Source organism: Rhea pennata, chromosome 4 (assembly GCF_028389875.1).
Source record: "Rhea pennata isolate bPtePen1 chromosome 4, bPtePen1.pri, whole genome shotgun sequence".
Taxonomy (NCBI): Eukaryota; Metazoa; Chordata; class Aves; order Rheiformes; family Rheidae; genus Rhea; species Rhea pennata.
In genome coordinates this window covers 35,478,108-35,498,985 of record NC_084666.1, presented here as the reverse complement: position 1 = coordinate 35,498,985, position 20,878 = coordinate 35,478,108, and the positions used below count along the sequence as shown (strand labels likewise).

Here is a 20,878-nt window from a genome sequence, read left to right as displayed (position 1 = left end):
TACAACAAGGTACCTGGAAGAGCCACATTGCCCGAGTTTCACCAGCCACCCCTTTCAGTGTGCGTAGGCACTGTCTCCAGTATGGCAGAAGCTTGCAGTCCTACAAATACAGAGCAAATTAAATATAAATGCAGAATTAAAAAAAAAAAAAGTCTGTAAATGGGGAAAAAAAAAAGAAAAGCAAGCTTGTTAGCATTGTGGTACATCAGACCATTTGCAGGGTGGTGAGGGCAAAGGCTACCTTCAAAGACTTCTTTCCTCTACCCCACCATACTGGTGTGTGTTTTAGGAATCTTTTTGTTTCTTTGCCTAGCACAGCTTCTCTCAGTTATGTGCAAGATGCTTCTTCTTTTCTCCACTGATCTTTTTTCATCCCCTATGAGATGATAACAATGCTTGTAAAATCCAAAGACATAAAAACTATGTGGTAGCATATGTGTGGATATAGTAGTTCTTATAAACTAAATTCCTTTTGATAGGTTGATAAAGAGACTAACACTGAAGAATCGGTTAATGAGAAGGCAGCAGTCCGACCCAAGGACAGAGCCAGCTGGAGCTCAAGACAGCGTCCCTTTGTCAGGAACAGCATGATAGTGCGTTCACAAACCTTCTCTCCAGGCGAGCGGAACCAATACATCTGCAGGGTAAGAGGAAAAACACTTGGAATGAAGAGCTATTAACTACAGAGTAATTTAACTTCTTGGGAATGATGCATTAATGACAGTGAGTCATGTACCAATTTTCCCTGCAAGAGGCAGAGACTGTGCTTTCTCTAGCTTTTTTCTTTTCCTAACTGACCTGATGTAGTAGAACTGGCATTCAGAAAAGTTGCACTCTCTTGCAAAACACCTTTAAAAGGACAAAAATACAGCCTACTGGAGAGGTTAACTCAGATTCCTGTGCAGGCCATCTGCAAAGATGTGTTTCACTGCGTGTCGGCAACTGCACCTCTCTCACAGCAAACTAATCTGTAAAATCATAGAATAAACTTCACTGTAAACTGCCATTGCATTAACCTATTTTGATAATGTAACCATTTAAAGGTAACGGTGTGGAAGGAGCTCAGTCATCAATTTTGAATCTTACTTTGTATCTTAGCTGGTTTTAAAACTGGATAGCCTGCTTAGCAGGTGCATGATACTGTTCTAAAATCCTGCTGTAATCACATCTTTGAAAGGTGTCCAAGTGCTGCCTAGGGCTTGTGTTTTAAATGTGTCTTTGGCAACAAAGTTCCATAGTCTCTCAAGTTGCGCTAGCATGGAGAAAGATTTAAAATATCAACACTGTTGCAACTAAATTAAAAATAAAAGTCATGTATTTCAAGATTTAAGCAAGAATTATTATCTCTATATAAATTTTAATTACAGAAACCATAAAAAAGTCTATTCTAATGTTCAGTTTCTACAGGCTTCCCATGCAAGTTTGCCTTTTATCTATCTTAATAATTTATGCTTTCACTCCAGTTCAGTGGTTGATGGTTGCCTTAATCATGTGGGAATATTTAAAGTTGGTCACTTATTTGTGATGACCATTGGGCTAAAAGAAATCAATGGTATTTAAGTATCAAAATACTTAAATAACTATTCCATATATGCTCCATACTGAAATGCAGCTGATTATTATACACAATCTGCTGAGTTTGGATAGATTATTGGCTGAATCTAGAATCTAGCCTTTGTTTTAATTCCAGTGGACTGGAAATCTGTTGTGTTGGCAAAAAAATTGTAGCCTTAATTTATTGCCTGTGGACGCCCTCCAGAGGAAGTAACACTAGATGCTCCTACAGTTTTGTTAGTATAAACTCCTGAGCTTTTTGTATCCAGAAAAGTTTTGGGCTTTTGCAGCTTTGAAACTTGCCATATTCATGCTGCAAGAAGCCAGAATCTAAAAGAACCATGCATTTTCCCTTAAAAAGTGCTTCAAGGACATTGGTGATGATGTAGTTACCTGTTTGTATCCAGGGAGGAGTTGTCAGCAGTGTCTCCATGGTGAAAAGACAGATTTCTCTCTAGAGAAGTGTATTCATATTGCAAGAGGTTTTATTTCTGCTCCCAACCCCCAGTGAGTCCTATATAAGTATGCTTTAGGGCACTGGCTTTATTGGTTTTGAAATGTCAGTAGAATGATTCTTTTTTTGTCTGTTCTTTTCTGAAGAGCTGAAATAAATATCCTTTAAAGTAGATGCTTCTGTTTTCTTTGAAGGTTACTGCCACATATATTGATGCACCTAAAAGAATCAATTTACATTGATATATATGGAAATAATGCTATAATTAAGAAAAAGCAACTAGTGCGATGCCATGCATATTTCTGAGATGCAGGAAATGCTTCTGAAGGAAGCTATAGGCACACTCGTACTTGTTACAAATTATAATGTAAAAGTACTGTTTGTTGGACAGGTGCATATCTACAGTAATTTACCTTTCCTATCGTAAATTTGTTGAAAGCCTGCCGCAAGCAAATGAAATGCATAATTTATTTATGATCTGCAGTCATATAAAAGCCTAGCCAGTAATTTGGCTGTACAAAATAACCGTAGTTACCTTGCTTGCATTCCTAAAGAGTCTACTTGGCATTCATTTATTAAGATCAATAGTTATCTTGGTCTAAGAGTAGAATTTTACAGGTGCTTTTTTCACTGAAAGATATTTTCTTTTACACTAAGAATGACTTGCATGTATATCAACACTGAGGTTTTCTGGCTGCCTATATCAATACAGATGTATTCTCTGTGAAGATGCCTGCTTTATATCTGTTTGTTATCGTATGTATTTTGACAGTTGAATCGAAGTGACAGTGACAGCTCAACACTAGCCAAAAAATCGCTCTTTGTGAGAAATGCCACAGAACGGCGGAGTCTAAGAGTTAAACGGGTATGTGCTGCGTTACCTGGACATGGTTTCAGACAAAGTTGGGAAGAAGAGTAGTAAATAATTTAAACCATCTGCTTTATTTCAAGTACGTGAGCAAGCAAATGGAAATACCACACGTACCCCTGCAGTTCCAGGTTGAAGTCTGAACACTGATCTCAGGTGAAGGACTGAGATCAGTCCCTCCCCAGCAAAGCTCAGGTTGTTCTAGCTGTAGCTGAAGCAAGTAGTGAGACTACTGCTCCCACCTTCTTGCTGCCTCTGGTGCTCACCATCAAGGCATTTACTACTGCACTTCAGCTTGTTACCGTCTAAGAGATCTGAGTTAAAGATTCCTCATATTATCAAGTCACCCAAGTTGGCTTAAACTGCACAAAGGTCAACACCAGCAACATGTATCTTGAGCATATTGTGGTGAAATTTCAAGGATTCAGATGTCCTTTTAATATTGATTTACTCATAAGATAGAAATACTGCCTAGTCTGCAGTGGCTTGTCCTGCCCAATGTTCTGCCAAAAAATGCTCAGTGAAAAGATAGTAAATAAATTTGAAGTACACAAAAAGAAATACATGTTTACAGAGTTCATAACATCAAGTGTTTGCTTAGGCCTTAAAAAAGCAAGTACTGATAAAAGTAAGTAATACAGTTGAAATCTGTGGAGAAGTCTGGATAGTTTTGGACTCATTCATAAGCGCAGTTGTGCTGTTCCGAGGATCAGACTTTTTTTTTTAACCTGTAAATATATCATTTTACAATTGGTGTATGAAAACCTTACAATTATTCTTTAGCTACTGACAGAAGAATAATTCCAGAATAGACAGATTTTTGGACTTGGATCTCCTCATAGCAGCTTTTTCCTGAGAGAAAACAAAAAACGATTGAGCTTTTCTTACTGTATTATGTCAAACCCTATGTCTATGACTCTCTACATACTAATTTTTGTTATTCTCTCTCCCCAATGATTCAGCCTGTTTGTCAGCCAATTATGCGAAGAGCTACACAAGAGCGCCCCATACGCACTTCCCTTGACTTGGAGCTGGACCTCCAGGCATCTCGCACACGCCAGAGTCGTCTGAACGATGAGCTTCAGGCCTTGAGGGATCTTAAAAAAAAGCTCGAGGAGATGAAAGGTAGAGGGGAAACAGACCTTCCCCTGTGTGTGCTAGAGGATGAGCGATTCCAAAAAATCTTGAAGCAAGCTGAAAAGCAGGTATGAGCAGCAATCGTTCAGTTCCTTCTTTATTTGATGACTAGTATTCATTTTAGGAAAGTCTACTAGATTATTTTTGGCACCAGTCAAGTTGTTGTTTAAATGGAGGAAGAAATAAAAGATACGTACATTATCAGCCTGTTTATATATGTACTTTTATAGACATGGCATGCATTGAATACATGTATACCCCTATCTTTCTACAAATTCATTAAGTAATTTGGTCTATTGTGTTAAATATATTTACAAAAGTTTGTATTTACTTGCAGTTACATAGTGTAAAGAATAGCTCTTGATTAGTTCATACTACAGCTCTTAAACCTCGAATCTGCAACAGTATATTTTGAATGCCAGCTAAATACATTAATTAGGAGTAGAAACTCCACAAGCTGAAACATGAGGAATTTTGACTTATATATGAAAAAAGCTGGGGTTGTTGGGTATGGGTGTCTTTTCTTTTCTTAAACTGTGAGGTTGTTTATACACTGGATCAGGGGCCCAGAGAGGTTATAGAAACTCCACCCTTGGAGATATTCAGAGCTTAACAGCACAAGACTCTGAGCAGGAGGTTGGACCAGACGTGCTCTAGAGGCCCTCCCAACCCACATGAGGCTAAAACCATCAGTTCTCAACAAGGAGAGGTTGCCGGTGAATTGAGGAAGGATTTGTGCTCCTCAGCTGTTCATAGCTGATGGAGACGAGAAAGTCTTTTGATGACGCCAAGTTATTCAGAGTAGTAAAATGGAATCCAATTGTAAAGAGGTGCTGATGGCCTCCTAATGTTTAAGTAACAGAGTTCATTTTAAAAAGTAAATATCAGTAAATAGTCTTGTGTAAAGGACAGGGGGATGATCCTAATATTTACATATACAAACATGGGCTCTGAATTAGCTGTTAGGAGTGAGATATTGTCATTGTAAGAAATCTACAAAAACATCACTGCAGCTCTCAGCAGACATCCAAAAGCAAACAACACATTGGAGAATACTAAAGATTTTGGAACAAAACACATCATCATTGTTCTATGGTGTATATATATATGCATAAATACGTATTACGCTAGTAACTTAAACACAGTTCAGTTCTGGTTGCCCATCTCAAAGTAGATAATAAAACTAGAAAGGGTTGACAAAGTTGGTCAAAGGGAGGAAACAAACAGCTTCTATGTTAGGAATGTATAAGTAGAAGTCTATAAAGTCATGAGTGACATAAAGGAGACCAGTTAATCACTGTCTCTTGTAATACAGGAAGTAGGGAATTGAAGAGGTGGCAGGTTCGAAACAGGGGAATGTGGCACAGCATTTAGGTAAACTGCACAAATGTTTGCCACAGAACATAGTGGCTGCTACAAGTTTACGTGGGTTAAAAAAGCAGTTTGATAAATTCATGGAAGAAAAATCCATTAGAGGTCATTAACCACAATGACATCACCTATTTCAAGAAGTCCTTGGCCATTAAATAGCTTAGATAACTCTTTCCCAGTATATTCTCCTAGCTCTGTTCTTGCTGTGTTTTACTCTCTGTCTGTCCGTCTGTCTTTGGTATTTGCTGTTGGCCATACTTGGTAGAGTTCCAAAATGGCTATAAAATTCTAGCACATTGTGAAGTATTGTGAAACCCTTGCAAAAATGGAGTGAAACAACACAATTTTAACATCAAATAATGTAAATGCATTTTTTCATTTGAATTGATTGTGTAAACTTGATCTAAGATTTTGCCTGTAAAGTTGTGGTTTATGTAAAAGAAATATAGCTAAACTTATTTAAAAGTTTATAGTATATATCTAATGCTGAATGCAGGATAGAAATCATCATTTTAAACTGTTTCCTTTATTTAACACTAAGCCCACACTAAAGCTATTCCTGCTAGTACAGAGCACACCTCTGCATCATTTAATACTATAAATATTTTGGTTTTTTACTTTCATACTTTAAGTTGTTCTTCCAAAGCAGCAGATAGGTTTGTATCCAGTATTTACATCTCTGATATCACCGATCAGCATCAGTGACACACACTGTGATGGGGAATAAAGGGAAAAACATCCATTACTAAAATATATGTAGGCTGCAGCACAGCATTTAAGCCCTTCTTCTCAAGCTAAAAGCCAGAATAATGATCGCAGCTATACCATTCCTTTGAAGAATACTTACAAAGTTTCTAGAAACATTTCCACTGTTAGTATCGTTGCAGCCTTCCCCTGTGGAGCAAACAACCCTGCGAATGCTATACTCTGCTGTTAGTGTCTCCTCTTCAGTTAGTAGAACCGAAGCAGTAGCCTAGAGAACATTGTCATAGATTAGTTGTTAGATCCTGCAGGCATTATCATGGCCCAGACTAATGCAGCAGCTGGAAATGACAGAGAAATTGAGGCAATCTCCAGTGAAAAATGAAACCACGTATGTGGGGAATGTTGAAACTCAGGGGCTGCTTCCTCGTGTGCAGTCACTCTGCTTGAAGCCAAATACACAGACTCCATACCTTCCCTTCCTAAGTACAGCAAGTATACAGAGCCCACTAGTATCTGCAGATCAGAAAACAGTGGGTAATTCCTGTACAGCAGAAGCATTTTCTCTTGTTTAGATAGCTTTTCTGTGAAAAACTGTGCAGTGTTTTGAAGTTCAGTTTCAGTCTTAAGTTCTCGTACAAGTAACACTTAGAGTCCTCCAAAGTACTTCTTCACTGTGTGAATCCAGAGAAGATTCCCGTGAATAGTTTTAAATATCTTTCTTACGACTTCTCAGTACATTTTCCATGTCAAGATAATCTGTAGTTATGACATTAGTACCACAAAGAGGTCCTTTTCCAAGTGTTTTGGTGTTTTATACAATTAACTGTTTCTCTTCAGATTCACTTTCTTTTTATACAAAAAAACACTGAACAAGACAGGAATTAATGTTTTAGTTCTGAAAGTATTCCTTGTATTTTATCTTATGCCTAAGTTAAGTGCAGATACAGTGATTCATCTGTCCTCCTCTTTAACTGAAGCTGTACAAACCTGGCTGAGGCCAGATTTTGGCACTCAATGAGTGGCCAAAGTATTAGTGTGTCTTTCTATTAGAAGAAAGAAGTTTTATCTATGCTGTTAACCTGAAATGTGGTACAGTTTCAAGCATCTCCTGGATGATTAGGGGGAAGATAAAAGTAGAAATTTCTAACATATTGTATGTTTATTGCTCGATAAATATTAGCTAGGGAAGCTGATAAAACCTACAGCTAACGACATATGTAAAATAATACATTTCCAGTTGTAGTTTGCAAGTTTATGTTCAATAACTAATAGGAAAAACAGTGTTTATAGGTTAACTTCATTTTAAAATCATAGGTATTTTGGAATGGAGGACTAGAACTTAACAGTAGTGTAAGCTGACTGGAGGTTTCTGAGATGGTGGTGTTCTTTTGTAAAATCGTTAGAGTGCATTTCAAGAAGGCACCACTATGCTGCTATAAGTGAATTTCTATAGAAACCCAGTATGAAACTGATAGCGTGGGCTAACTTTGTTTAACTGGTTGTGTTGTTGTTGGGAGTCTACAAGGGTGAACTTGGAAATGGAGATAAGAACTCCTAAGTAACCAACCAACTTTGTGGCTTGGGGTATGTGTATATGAGATAACAGTATATGAGATAACAGAATAGCATTTTTGGCTTAAATGCCTAAAGCTAAGCACCAAAAATTAGTATCTCCAAAACTTAAACTGTTGAAGAGCAGGAATTGTTCTTACTCAATTTTGATGGCTGACAAAACTCAAAATACAGTAACATTTGTGTAGCAGTCACCAGAATTTAGGGTGAAGTTAAATGTGCACACGCAGCATGGCATTGCCCATGCCATGCAACCCACAAAAGAGGTGGCCTTTTATCTGTGAGACAGATGACTGTCCTCCAAAAAAAAAAAAAAAGGAAAAAGAAAGCTGCTGTTCAAAATACTGTATACTCAGAAATCACTGACAAAGTTGAAATAACTCTTAAAAGTAATAATCTATCACCAAAATGGTGGATGGTACAGCTGTGAACTAGTCTTGATGTGGCAGTGTTTGATATAGAAATATGGAATAGAGAGAGCAGTAGGGAAGTACAGAAATACTGTTACTTACTGGTAGTTAGCTAGCTGCTCAGCAGTGGTCAGGTCAAGAAAAGATCCTAGATCTCTTGTACCAGGTGGTTGTTCTGCTTACCGTAGCGATTGCCTTGGCTTTGGCTCGGCTGCAATGCAAGTAAAGAATCAGTCTATCCACATGCAAAATCCATGCTTTTCAGCAGCTTAAGTGAACCTCTCTGCTAGGACTATGACTTAACTACCATTAGGACTGAGAGGGCATTGCTGGGTAATCAAAATCCCCAGCTCTAGAGAGAAGCAAGCCAGAAGGGACTGCTGAGATGGAAACAATTGTAACTAAGACAGCCTTTGGGAGCTCTTATCTTTCCCCTCCTATTTAGTCCAGATCACTTCAGCTGTTATTTGCAGGATCGGATAAAGGATTCATGGGTTAGGAAAGGCCTGCTCCTAATCTGAGGTGACAGAAAATGCAAAAATACATCCTTTGTATACAAAATACTGTTGACTTTGTATCTCCTGCTTTCAGTTTTTTAATCCCATATCAAGGACATAAAACAAGGATTTAAATAGATCTGACTAGAAAATTTGTATGTAGTAACACAAATAACCTTGTTAATGATGACTGACCATATTTCCTATCCATGTTATATTAGTTGTATGGCCCTAGGAGTTGATGCTAGTAAGTTTAGTATCATAGAATCATGGACTCAGTAAGGTTGGAAGGGACCTCTGGAGATCATCCAGTCCAACCTCCCTGCTCAGCAGGGTCACCTAGAGCACGTTAGACAGGGTTGCATCCAGACGGGCCTTGAGGATCTCCAGAGAAGGAGACTCCACAGCCTCTCTGGGCAACCTGCTCCAGTGCTCCATCACTCTCCCAGGGAAGAAATTCCCCCTCAGGGTCAGGCGGAACTGCCTGTGTGAAGCTTACTTCAGCTTAACTTGCTTTTGTTTTATACTCTTAGAGCATGCAAAGCATTCTCATACTAGAAGGTTATGTGAAAAAAATAATTCAGAGAAAAACAGCTATTTCGATTGTTTTGTTTTCCATACTAATCTGTTAAATGTAGGCATTTTAGTGTGCTCTAAAGCAATTATTTTCTTGTATAAAATTAAAGAACATCTCTGAGTTGAAGTGCATGCTAAAGCTAGACTTCCAGTTGGTTGAAAGCAATATAAAAATATGTCTTCAATCCCTGGTGCTTCTTTCTGTGGCTACTGCATCTCAGCATTGCTTTAACAAAAAATGGAAGCGTTATTGCATGTATTAGAATAGGCTTATGTTTGAATAACAGGTTAATTTAATTTCTCTTTAAAACAAGTGTCATGAATAAAAGTACAAGTAAGAGTTCATGGATATTTACTTTAAAAACAAGGTTAACAAAACCTGGATGTATACTTAGAGAGCATGTCTTTTTGTCTGTCATGTCAGATTAGGGACAGGCAACTTTGCTAACACTTCTGGTTTCCTATTTTACATGGAGAGAAAAATCACTGTCTCAGTTCTAAAAAGACATTTGGTTAGACAGCATTTGTTCACGCAAATACAGCTATTGTCTTGCTATACCCTTAAGAAATAGCTCATTCAACCTTATGACAACTGGTAACCAGCTGTCATAGCATGGCTTTTTTTCTATTTATTTTTTAGGAAAATTTCTGTTATCGTTTTTAAGTGCCCAATTCATAGGCCTGTGACAGGAGTCTTTTATTTTGCTGACCCTTTGTACAGAGATTTTGCTTGACACAGGTCGTTTCTTTGAAATGAGCAGTTACTCAGTATTATCAAAATATAGTCATTTTTTTCTTTTACAGGCTGAACAGTCAAAGGAAGAACAGAAGCAGGGTTTAAGTGCAGAGAAACTGATGAGGAAAGCTTCCAAGGATGTATGTCGGTTACGGGAGCAGAGCCAGAAAGTGCCACTGCAAGTGCAGTCATTCAGGTATGGCCTGTTCTGCTTTTTGGACTCTTTTTCCTGCAGTAAAGTAACAGAAAATATTTCAAAATATAATCCAACATGCTCTGTGCTATTATTTAAAAAAACATCACTCAGTCTTGGGCTGCAAGAAACATCATTCGTTTCTAACACAGCTAAAAGTTGTGGATTCAAAGGACCAGGCTAACATGCTCATGCGACAGAAGTGGCTGTATGTCAGCTGAGCTGTGGAGGGGCGAAACGCTTCATGACACTATGCTGCATCTTCTGTGGGCTAAGCATATTCATGACCTGTCACCATGGCTCACTGACCCGCGGTAAGATGCCTCTGTGCTTTAAGTAACACAGACTTTTTCAGTGATGCCAGGTGCCCGAAGCACATCAGCCACTGAGGAGAACTGGACAGTACACATTTGATCAGGAAACTGGTGAAACTTTACTTGCGTCTTGCTCAAGACTGCTGCGTTTAAGGGAGATCAGGGTCGGTCTCTATCTAGGAGCAGCAGACAGGACATGAAGCAATTAGTTTGGCTCTCTCACTTAGAATAAGCCAGAATAAACAGTTTGTCTCAAATCATAGTTTTAACTGGAGTTGATTCCTAATAGTCTGGAGACAATTGGCAGGCCAGCAGCCTGCTGTGATATTTTTCAATCAACAATTTATACAATACTTGCTTTTCCAGATAGTGATAAAACAAATGAAATTAGTTTGCAGTTATGTCTTAACACAGGTTTTTAAAGTTTGATTTCTGGATTCCTGTGTAGGAAGCTAAAGCAAGCTGCTAATAAATTTGGATTTATTTTTTCTTAAACTTGTTTGTTGTAAATAATTTTAAGAAATCCATAAGCAAATAAGAGCCTATAAGGCGCACACTGAAAGCTTCTCTTGCTTTGATCCTGCACTGTTCGCAGATGTTGGAGGTAAGTGTGCTGAAGGGATCACCACTGCTCCACGAGAAGAGCATGTAAAACTTCATTCTCCTTTATTTTCTGATCACCACACAATTAGCCCAGGAACTGAGTTTACAAAGCTGATTTTGCTTTGAGGTACTATTCTTGACTGGAACTCAAGTTTAGGCAGTTGACAACATGGTTTAGTCTAATAGACAAGTAGTTACCACCTCCAAGGCTGAATTGTACTCATCCTGCTAGTTGGGCTTGTTACAGTGGTTTAGCCTCAGAGACTAATCGCACGGAGACATTCTGACACTTAAGAAAAAATGTCTTTTCTGAGTTTTAATTCTTAACCTCCGAATTTGTCATCTCCTCCCTAGATTGCTGGCAGGCAAATGGGTGCAGCTGCCTTGTGCTTCAGTAATCTCTCAGTCTAAAAGGAGGCAGAAATAATAACAGCACCAGGGTAGCATTTGGAGAATGGGATGACAGTTCTGCTTCTGAGCTTGTCCAGACCTTATTCTTAATGCTTTTTCCCTCTCCAAAGTCAGGATCAAGTGGGTTTTTTTGCCTTTTCCTACCTCCTCTGAAATGCCATTATAGGAAGTACAGTGACTAGGTCAATATTTCAGTCACTATTGAAATACTGATTTTTTTCTTGTTCAAAATTGAAGTTGCATTTTACATAAATTTGCCTAACAAAGGAGTAATGTCATGCTGCTCTGACAACTACATTTGTTGTAAATAAATTCACTATGTGTTTTGCAAACTCGTATTTTAAAGAACTATGCTGTAACATCAGGAACTCAACTGCAGATGCTGTTGGAGTGATAAATAATAAACTAGTAAGTTGTTTTCTTTTCTGAATTTAGGGAGAAGATAGCATACTTCACAAGAGCAAGGATCAGTATACCAGCCCTTCCAGCTGATGATGTCTAATTATGCATTTTCATTGAAGTGGTTTTCTACTTGCTCATCTTTTTTAGATGAACTTTGTAGTTCTAGTGACCTGCTTTTAAAGATCTATTTTACATTCACCATTGATATGGTTATTTGTAAAATACAGTGAATTTAATTCTTCTATGCTTAAAAAAAAAAAGGCAAAAACCCAACAACCGGAAAACCAAAGTAGATTAATTTTGGTATACTGATGCTGATTTTGTACAGTTTGTATGTATTGCATGTGTGCTTTTATTTTGTAAAGATGGAACAAAGGAACAAAGGCAGTACTAAGCATGTATCCTGTTGAACCGCACTGTGTTGAGAAATACTACGTTCAACAGAAGATTGTTTATCTTTTCACTGTTTTCATGTGAGCAGACTGTGAAGATGGCTGTTTTGCCATGCAATATTTTTGTACGAGTGTGACTTTTATAGTTTGAAGCTAACCGTAAGTGCAAGCTCCTTTCCAAAACATCAAGGCTGCCTCACAACAGCTGCTAATTAGATTCAACATCATATTGGAATTTGTTTCTGAAACACAAGTTTCTTCTGGTTATGTTTTTTTTAATTCTTTGTAGGAAGAGACTGAGTTCAGTGAATGTACAGTACTTTAACCTGCACTAAAAGGTTTCTTGCATCTGCAGGGAGTATGGGAAGGCAAAGCAGGCAAGTAACCCTAAAATGTTGATGAGACTACCAAAAGGGCAGCTGCTTTCTGAACTGGAAGCTGAATCAAATTTATAATACCAATACTGAAATCAGAATAGTTGTATCCACTGCAATATAAAGAAACTCTCATTTTTAAGTGTAGTTTTTTGTCCTGGAGGTTGTCTATTACCAACTAGGAAAATGTAAAAAAAAATTTACTTATGGGGATTTTTTCATTAAAGTATTTGTACCAGAAAGAAAATCTTTCATTCTGTCACATACTAACTCAGATATCAGAAGTTCTATTGGTATCATAAACCCTTTCTGAAAAAGAGAAGTTACTGACTGGGGAGGCTTAACTTATTGAAATAACATAAATACCATCTTTAAAAATACACAGTATGACCCAGTAATGGAGTTCAGGTTGCACAGGTGTCCAAGTAAAAGTGAGTAACAAGTTTTAGATTTATCTTACCTGAACCAACCAGCTGGGAAGCTGCATCAGCTTTTGGGGTTTTGTTTGTTTGTTGTTTGTTGTTTTTTTTTATTACAGAACATTAGAGGTAGCATAAGGTATTTAAAAAGCCCTGTCCACCCTGTCCAGGTAAAGCAGTTGGGGTTATCTGTGTGTACTGCATAAGTAGCTAGACACTGCAGATAACATTAAGTAAAAAATGAAATAATTGTTGCACTCAGATATATCTTAAGTCACTGGTGAAAGTTTTCTTCCCAAGCAACAAGCCACAAAACACATGGTCTTCATCTTTCAAAAGGCTGTAATTACTTTGTGAGACACTGCAAGAGAATATAATCACAATATTGTAGCAGCTATCTCAAATTCAAAGTGATGATTCTGTGACGAGAGATCTGTGTAAGCCTCACCCAAGGAATCTCTTATGTACAAATACATCAATTCTTGTAAATGCACAGGCAAACATTACACTGTTTTGGGCAAGATGGCTGGCTGAGTATCTTTCATGAGTGCCCCATTTGTTTTTGGTTTCTTGGGTTTGAGATACCATTCATGTTCAAAAGGTCAAATTTTAAAAAACCAATCTGAAATTATTTAATGTAGAGGTGAAATGAAGGTTGACTCTTTCAACTTCTCAATTTGATTATATGTTTGTAGAATGATGTTTAGAGGTGTACTTTATGATTTTTCTTTTATTTATTTACAGTCTTATTTATGTTCTGTTTAATATAGTTCAGTTCTGGCCATAAAAATGTTTGACATTAAGGATGCTATTTGTGGAAAATATTTAGAGCTTTCTAAATTCTTGCCAGATTACATGTTTTTCCCTCACATGTTGAATAACTTTCAAAGAAGTATTACCACCTGATAAGTACAGGGCAAAGCCAAAATTGAAGTATTGCTGGCTTCAGCTTGCAAAACTCTCATTGAAAAATGAGAGAGTTAAACATAGTGATGATCCTCACTTCCCAAATCAGTAGTGCTGAACATGCTTTATAGACAGCTTTTAAACAGTTCTGGGTTTGGGTATTTTTTATTATTCAAACTATTCACACTTGAAACACTCAACAGAATAAACTGAAATGCATATGGATAAACACCTGTCAGTTTAAACTTACAAATAGTACTCTTTAAGTAGAATTTACTCTGCACAGCAGGGTATAATGAACATAATCAGTTCTGTTTCCAGGTATCAATGTCACTGCAGATGCATGTATCAAAATCTAAATATTACAAGACTAGCCAAATGAGGAAATTTTAGCAGAAATTCAGAGAGGATACAAATGAAATAATTTTAAGATCCTTTTTTACTATTGCTATGTTTATACTGTATTAAATATCAAATGCTCAGGACTGAACTAAATATTTAATCAGGTTATATTCTGAATGTGTTTCTGTTCTAATTTTGTCTGTAAGAGTATGCAAATACATCACATAGATTAACTTGTCTCTGCACTTTTTCATGTGTTTCAGTGATTGGAAAATACATTTTTTTAAAAAAGAAAGCTCTTTCTCAGACTAGTGTTTTCTTTCATCCTTTTATTGCTGTTCTATGTCTTTATATGCTCTTTGTAGGAACAGATGGTTGCTACAGCTTTGTCAACCTAAAGTCACTGCAATTTATAGAAAGTTCACATCAATCACTGACAAGCCTTAGGATAAGTTAAAAAGAAAAGTGATTCATACACTTGGAGTTAGTTCTTTACATTCATTAAGTAAAAACTGCAATGGCAATAAGCGTGGTCAACTCTCCACCAGACAGCATCTTACTCAAAAATACTGTGACCTGGCTTTCTTTTGAGAGACTTTGTGCTGGGATATGTTCAGCTGCATATTCTCACTCTCTCACAGAGAGAGGGGAATCTTGTATTACATGACACTGAGAAGGTTTAGTTTACCCTAATATAAATGGTAAAGGTCTGTGGAATTTCATTTCAAATTACACCCTGTTCATTCTTTGTAATGCCTGTTGAGCTGGCACAACACACTGTCTGAGGACTTAAGCTAATGTTACTGTTCTAAGCAAGATACTGAAGCAGACCCTCTAAGTCAATAGGCATTCTGCCATATAACAGACGGTCAAACCTCCATGCAGCCCGAGATCCAAAATTTTATGCTTGTCTATTCTAAAGAAGCAATTGATCAGGTTTTGGAAGAAAGCATGGTAACTTAATCTGATTGGTATAGCTCATCAGTTAGTTAAGTAGTAATTAAAGTAGTAAGTAGTTAAAGGCAAGGTAAACAGTTACTGAAGTATACAGTTATTAAAGAAAGTATAGTAAGAAAAACATCTCTCTAGTATCTTGTAAGCAGTAACCTGTCTGTTCAGCAGACCTTTCTTACTGTCATGCAAGAATAAAATCTGAAAACCTGGTATCTACCCTTTTTAAAATCTTCTAATTTCCACGTGTTGATGAGTATCTTGTAGATCCGCCATTGTATACTGCTCTGGTAACGGATGGCCAGTCGATGAGCAGGCGGTGGAGAGGAGTAGGGATGCTCCTAGAATTATAAAAAATCCACCAAACCAACCACTGAACATTGCATCCCCCATTTCCCATCTGGGCACAATCTCTGGGATATCTTCATCCCAAAATTCCTGGATGATAACATGGGCAACCCAAGAAACAGGGACTAAGGCCAGAGCTCCAGACATCCATAGGAGTACTCCTCCAAGTAGTAACAGTCGTTTCTTTAATTTCTGCTCTGTATCCTCCACCTTTAGGCAGTCCAAGCCAAAACTAGAGATCGCAAGGCTCACAAGTCCTAGTCCATTTGATGCAGATACTAAAATCCTGGAAACCTTGAATTCTACAGGCAAAGCTAGGAAAGAATCAAAATCTTTACACTGTGTTCCTCCTCCGTCTTGGACTATACATGTTTGCCAGAGTCCCATGGTCCAAGTCTCCAGTTCATTTAAGTCTAAATTGAGATTTTTCCAATCCGGCAAATAGTTACAGGCACCAGTTAAAATCCATCCTACTACAGACAACAGTAATCCAATTAACTGCAGCCTGCCTCTGTGAACTAAGTTCATTTTTTAGCAGACGTAGAAGGGCTAACCTGCTTGGTTTTTTTCAGACTGTATTGTCACTACTGAACATACGTAAAAGTTAAAACAATGCTTTATAAAGCATGACACACTCCTCCCCCTCTGGCATTTGCAAGACATATTACCTGGTTCCATGTGCAGAGTTTGGGGAACAGGGAAGTAGTGTGGTGAACCAGTAAGTGGAGGGGGTGGCCACAGCTGGGCTCGTATTTCATAGTTAAAAAAAAAAAAAAAAAAAAAAAAAAAAAAAGCCTAGACTTACTTTGCTTTCCATCAGTCTGCTTAAACATTACAACAGTTCTGCTAATTTTAGCATCTCATGCTTTGTGTTATAAATCTATGTTAGGAATCACATGTCTAAGGTAGTCTAAATAGCACATTGATACAGTTTTACTTGCAACAAATGAAGCTGTCTGCACTGTGCCTGGTTGAATAACATCATTTACTCAAAGTCAGAAAGTTTGCATGATCAGAACAACATTGATGCTATAGAAGCCTTTTATAGGACATACAAGACTCAGTTCCTCTGTTGAAAAAAGATCTTGTAAGTAAGTACTTTTGAAGAGCTGCCTCTCAGCCTTCCTTTTGGGTGCATAAAGCATGCAGTTTGCAAAACACCTACAATAACTCGTATGTGCCATTTAGGCTGCTAGATTAGGAAAACTTACTGGACATGAAGAACCCACAGCAATACCCCATGCACGAAAAGCTTTCTGCACATCTTGCTAGTGTTTCAGCTACACAGTTTTCTTAGGCAACTCAACAGTTTTCAAGCACTCAGAAGAGCTATTTGAGGCAATGTACATAATGCAGGCTGTTCAGGGTGTGAAAACTCAAGCTCATATGTCACTGCATTAGGCAGGTGGAAAATTGCAATAGGGAGTAAAGCTTTGAGGCTCATTTAATTGGTTTTATATGAAAAGGAAACCTACTTTGGTTAAAAGCCAAAATGTAAGGGAACATGCTTATTCATTTTTAGAATTCTACTATACAGTTGAAAAAGTAAAAGCATCTTTTCTGTGCAAGCTATGAAAAACTTCAGCATCATGCTGTGAAACAAAGTTTTAAACAGTTCTGTAGGTGAGAAAACACTGCTTTCAAATACCAGTTATGGAAAAAAAAAACAGACATAAATTTAGCAAATCAGCTAGGCAACAAAGAGTCCTTTGAATTACTAGTGGAACAAGCAGCTGACTTGCACGAGAGTTTGAAAGAGATAGGGCAGCCTTTCTGTACTACTAAAACCCTTCAATTTTCAGGCCTAGTTTCAGTTTCCAAGTGTTGACACTGATCTTGCAATTCCGCCACGGCATAATGGACCGAAGATGGGTGGACTTCAGTTGAACAGATTGTGCAATTAAGTAGGGATCCTCCTAATATAAGACAAAATCCAGCAAGCCAGCCAACAAATAATGCTTCCCCAAAATCCCACCTGGGGACAATATCTGGTACACTCTCATCCCAAAATTCCTGGACTGTGGAATGGGCAACCCAAGAAACTGGGACAATAGCTGTAATCCCCGATATCCAGAAGAACATTCCTCCAAACAGCAACAGCCGTTTCTTTAGCTCCTGGTGTCTTTCACCAATTTTCAAACAGTCCAACCCAGATCCTGAGAGCAAGAGACCCAAAAGCCCCAGTCCATTGGAAAAAAACATCAAAACCCTAGAAATTCTGAGCTCTGGAGGCAAAGCTAAGAAAGAATCAAAGTCCTTGCACTGCATCCCCCCTTCTTCCTGGACAACACAAGCTTGCCAGAGTCCCATGGTCCAGATCTCCAGTTCATTCAGTTCCAAGTTAAGGTTCTTCCACTGAGGTAAGTAGGTAGTGAGACAGGACAGGACCCATCCCAACAGCGATAATAATATGCCACTTAATTGCATCATAGGTCGATAGACCAAAGCCATTTTAAGAGCAGAGTCCTAAAAGCCTGAGGAGCAATGTCTGCCCAGCAGTTCTGTAACAACTGCTGCCTTTGGTGGTGGTGGAAGCTAGGATGATTTTTAGTTCTCTGGTGCCCCAAATATAAGCCTTTGCTGTTAACCCTTTGTATGCTCTGAAACACTTTTTTGTTCTTCATGAATATAGTGTTTCACATAAAGGATGAAGGACTTCGCTAAACCATGAGTTAGGCTTTCCGATAAGGATTTGATCTGCTACCTTCCAATTTGCTTGGTAAAATTATATCCCAATGCCTGATGATTACAAGCCTGCGGATGAACAAAGAAGGCTCTATGACCCCTCACCCTAAAACACAACAGAAATCTTTGTGCTTCAATACGGATTAATTAGATTTTAAGTGGTGATAAAAAGTCAGCTCTGTCTGCAACAGGACTTCATTGTAATAGCTAAATTTGAGATTTCACGGATGTAAATCAAGGCCTTGTAAAGAAAGGTAGACTGTTTGCCTATAATCTTTATTCTTAGGCTTCCTCAACATACATAATGGTTTATCTTCCACTGCCCTGTTTTATGTCCGCAGCACTGTAAAAGACACTTTGTAAAAGATCCTTACGTTTCACATTTTGTACATTCATTTCTTTTAAAGTGGGCTTTGTTTTGACTGACTCTTAAGGGGAAAAGGAGATGGGAATGGTCAAAGTACCGTAGAAAATGAAATCCTAGACATCCCTCCACCATAATGAACTCGGGCAGCTCATCAGCCAGCGTAAATCGTACCTGCCCCAGCACTTCAGCAACACCATGGTAGCAGCTTACAGCAGTTCAGTGTCCCCTTTCCTAGAGCCCACATCGCAGATGGCACTAAGCCTATACTCAGTGTCTAACAACATCTGGCACTCAACCTTCCCAGAGCCAGGAAGCGTCTAATGCCTTTCTGATCAAAGCAAAATATCACTACGCCCTCCTCCCATTAGGGGAGCCTGCTTTTTCCTACTTCCCAGACGGCCACGTCAGCCACACTTGCGTTCATCTACTGGGTCAGCACTGAGAACATTTGTCTGCTTCCCTTCCACAGATTTAACAGCACAGCCTATATGGGAGAGTTTAAACTATCTAGAAAGCCGAGCAGTGTAAACACGCGCACACGTGTACAACCCAGAAAGTCTCTCCAGTCTCTCTCAGCTTCACTTGCTAGATGTGATAACATACTAGCATGACAAATCTGCACAGTTTAATTCTCTGTTGTTGCAAATGGGTTATCAGGTGATGGAAGAAGGTAACACTGCCTTGAAGGTTTCCGAAATCCTGAAGGGTATCATTAAGAAATTTTGCTGCAAGAAAAACTCCTCCTGATTTCTGTATTATTTTCACCGTAATGTCTAACCTTTGCATTTTTACTGCCACAAGGCAAGAAGAGCCACACAAAGATAGGTAACCTGTTTCTCTCTTGCCTGTGCATCAGCCCCCTCCAGCCACCCACACCTGGTCAAATGATTACTACACACAAAAGCAGGAATCACCAAGGGTATTACTGCAACACTAGGAACAAACTAACGCAAGTGATGCTCTAATTTTGTCCACCCACGAGGCAAAAGAAGAAAAAGCTTGCATCGATCAGACTCCAGATTGTATTTTCAGATTTGGCAGTATCCTTCCTCTCCCCTTTCTGTGTTTAAAGCGGGAATGCGAGTTCTGGAAATCACTGTGACATTCAACAAGATACTCCATAATGCCATTTGAATCATTTTTCAGATAAACAACTACACTTCAGGAGTGCTTCTGCTCATTCAGGGCCTTCATACTTACTTGACTTTTAAATCATGGTTAGTGCCAGACTATTACTGGAAAGCAATTGCACTTTCCTTGCCTGTGAACCTTTAACATTTTTCCTCCTGCTCTTATTTCCAGCAGTCAGTATGGTGTGAAAGCACACGATCAGGCATGAGAAGTTCATTCATTTTGCGAATGTTGAGCATAGCTGGAGCAGCGTGCCAGCCTTTAATTTTAGCAGTCAGAAGCACTCAGGCTGACGTACAGTAAGATTTGCCAATAAGCTCTGCAACTTGCTATTAACCATGCAACACTTAGAGCAAGCAAAGCCTCCTTCTACTATCCTGTGCAGGATTATAAAAGAATCCTTGTTTTTTGCCAGGGAAAAAAGAATATAGATAAAAGACTTGCCTTGTCCCCAGGATAGTAACAAGATCTGAAATACTGCCTTAACTTGGAACTTACTGATCTTATGAAAATCCCAGCAAGCCCAAAAACAAAAAAGAACTTTTGTTGAACTGAGATGCAGGCTCTCCGATGAGTAATCATCTTACTCCTATCTTCCTTGTCCTTCTTTCACACTTATCTTCCCCATCATTATTTATTTCTGCCTCTCACTATCTTATCCGAAAACGACCCCCTCCTGGAGGGAGCTTTATTTTGGCAGACTCGTGTCTGCACAGAAGGCTACGTACCACAGCTACCGCAAGCCCCAGCGGCTGGGAGCGGGCGATACGCAGCCGCCACGACACAAGCCCTGCACAGGTCGGCGTCCTGGCCGCGCTCGTGCCAGTCTACGGCGTTCTCCATCGCACAGTCCCCGTCTCCCATCCTTCCTCGCCTCACCATTCAGCGGAATTTGAAACGCAAACCCAGAGCGCGTCGGTAAGTCGCGATGACAGGAGCACGCGCCCACATCTGCACTGTCTGAAACAGCGCTGCACGAGCCCATTTATCCCCCGGGTTTCGGCAGAGGCGGCGGCAGCCCCCAGCCCCTTGCCAGAGACCCCAAACAAGTGCACTACATCCCCACCTGCCCCAATAAACCCATTTCAGTCTGAACACAAGGATTCTGAATCTTATTTCAAGTAATAAATAACTTCTTTTAAAGCTTTAAAACTCTGCAC

The 20,878-nt window shown here is 38.8% G+C and overlaps 3 protein-coding genes across 5 annotated transcripts in view; 1 reads left to right on the top strand and 2 right to left on the bottom strand.

Annotated features, from left to right (window-relative positions):
- Positions 1-14,531, top strand: part of WWC2 (WW and C2 domain containing 2) — a 104,589-nt gene extending 90,058 nt beyond the window's left edge. For all 3 annotated transcript variants that reach the window (XM_062575776.1, XM_062575775.1, XM_062575774.1), the window contains 5 exons: positions 480-644; positions 2,781-2,873; positions 3,839-4,081; positions 9,949-10,076; positions 11,837-14,531. In XM_062575776.1, coding sequence (XP_062431760.1) covers positions 480-644; positions 2,781-2,873; positions 3,839-4,081; positions 9,949-10,076; positions 11,837-11,903 — 696 coding nt within the window. In that variant the 3' untranslated portion in view covers positions 11,904-14,531. The remainder of the gene's footprint in view (positions 1-479; positions 645-2,780; positions 2,874-3,838; positions 4,082-9,948; positions 10,077-11,836) is intronic.
- An 881-nt stretch (positions 14,532-15,412) lies between these two features.
- On the bottom strand, positions 15,413-16,063 carry LOC134139785 (claudin-22-like). The gene has a single exon (XM_062574534.1). It carries the CDS (start codon positions 16,061-16,063, stop codon positions 15,413-15,415), a length of 651 nt encoding a protein of 216 aa, XP_062430518.1.
- A 1,263-nt stretch (positions 16,064-17,326) lies between these two features.
- Positions 17,327-17,986, bottom strand: LOC134139784 (putative claudin-24). Its single transcript, XM_062574533.1, has one exon. The coding sequence runs from the start codon at positions 17,984-17,986 to the stop codon at positions 17,327-17,329; it is 660 nt and encodes a 219-aa protein (XP_062430517.1).
- Between the last annotated feature and the right edge of the window lie 2,892 nt (positions 17,987-20,878).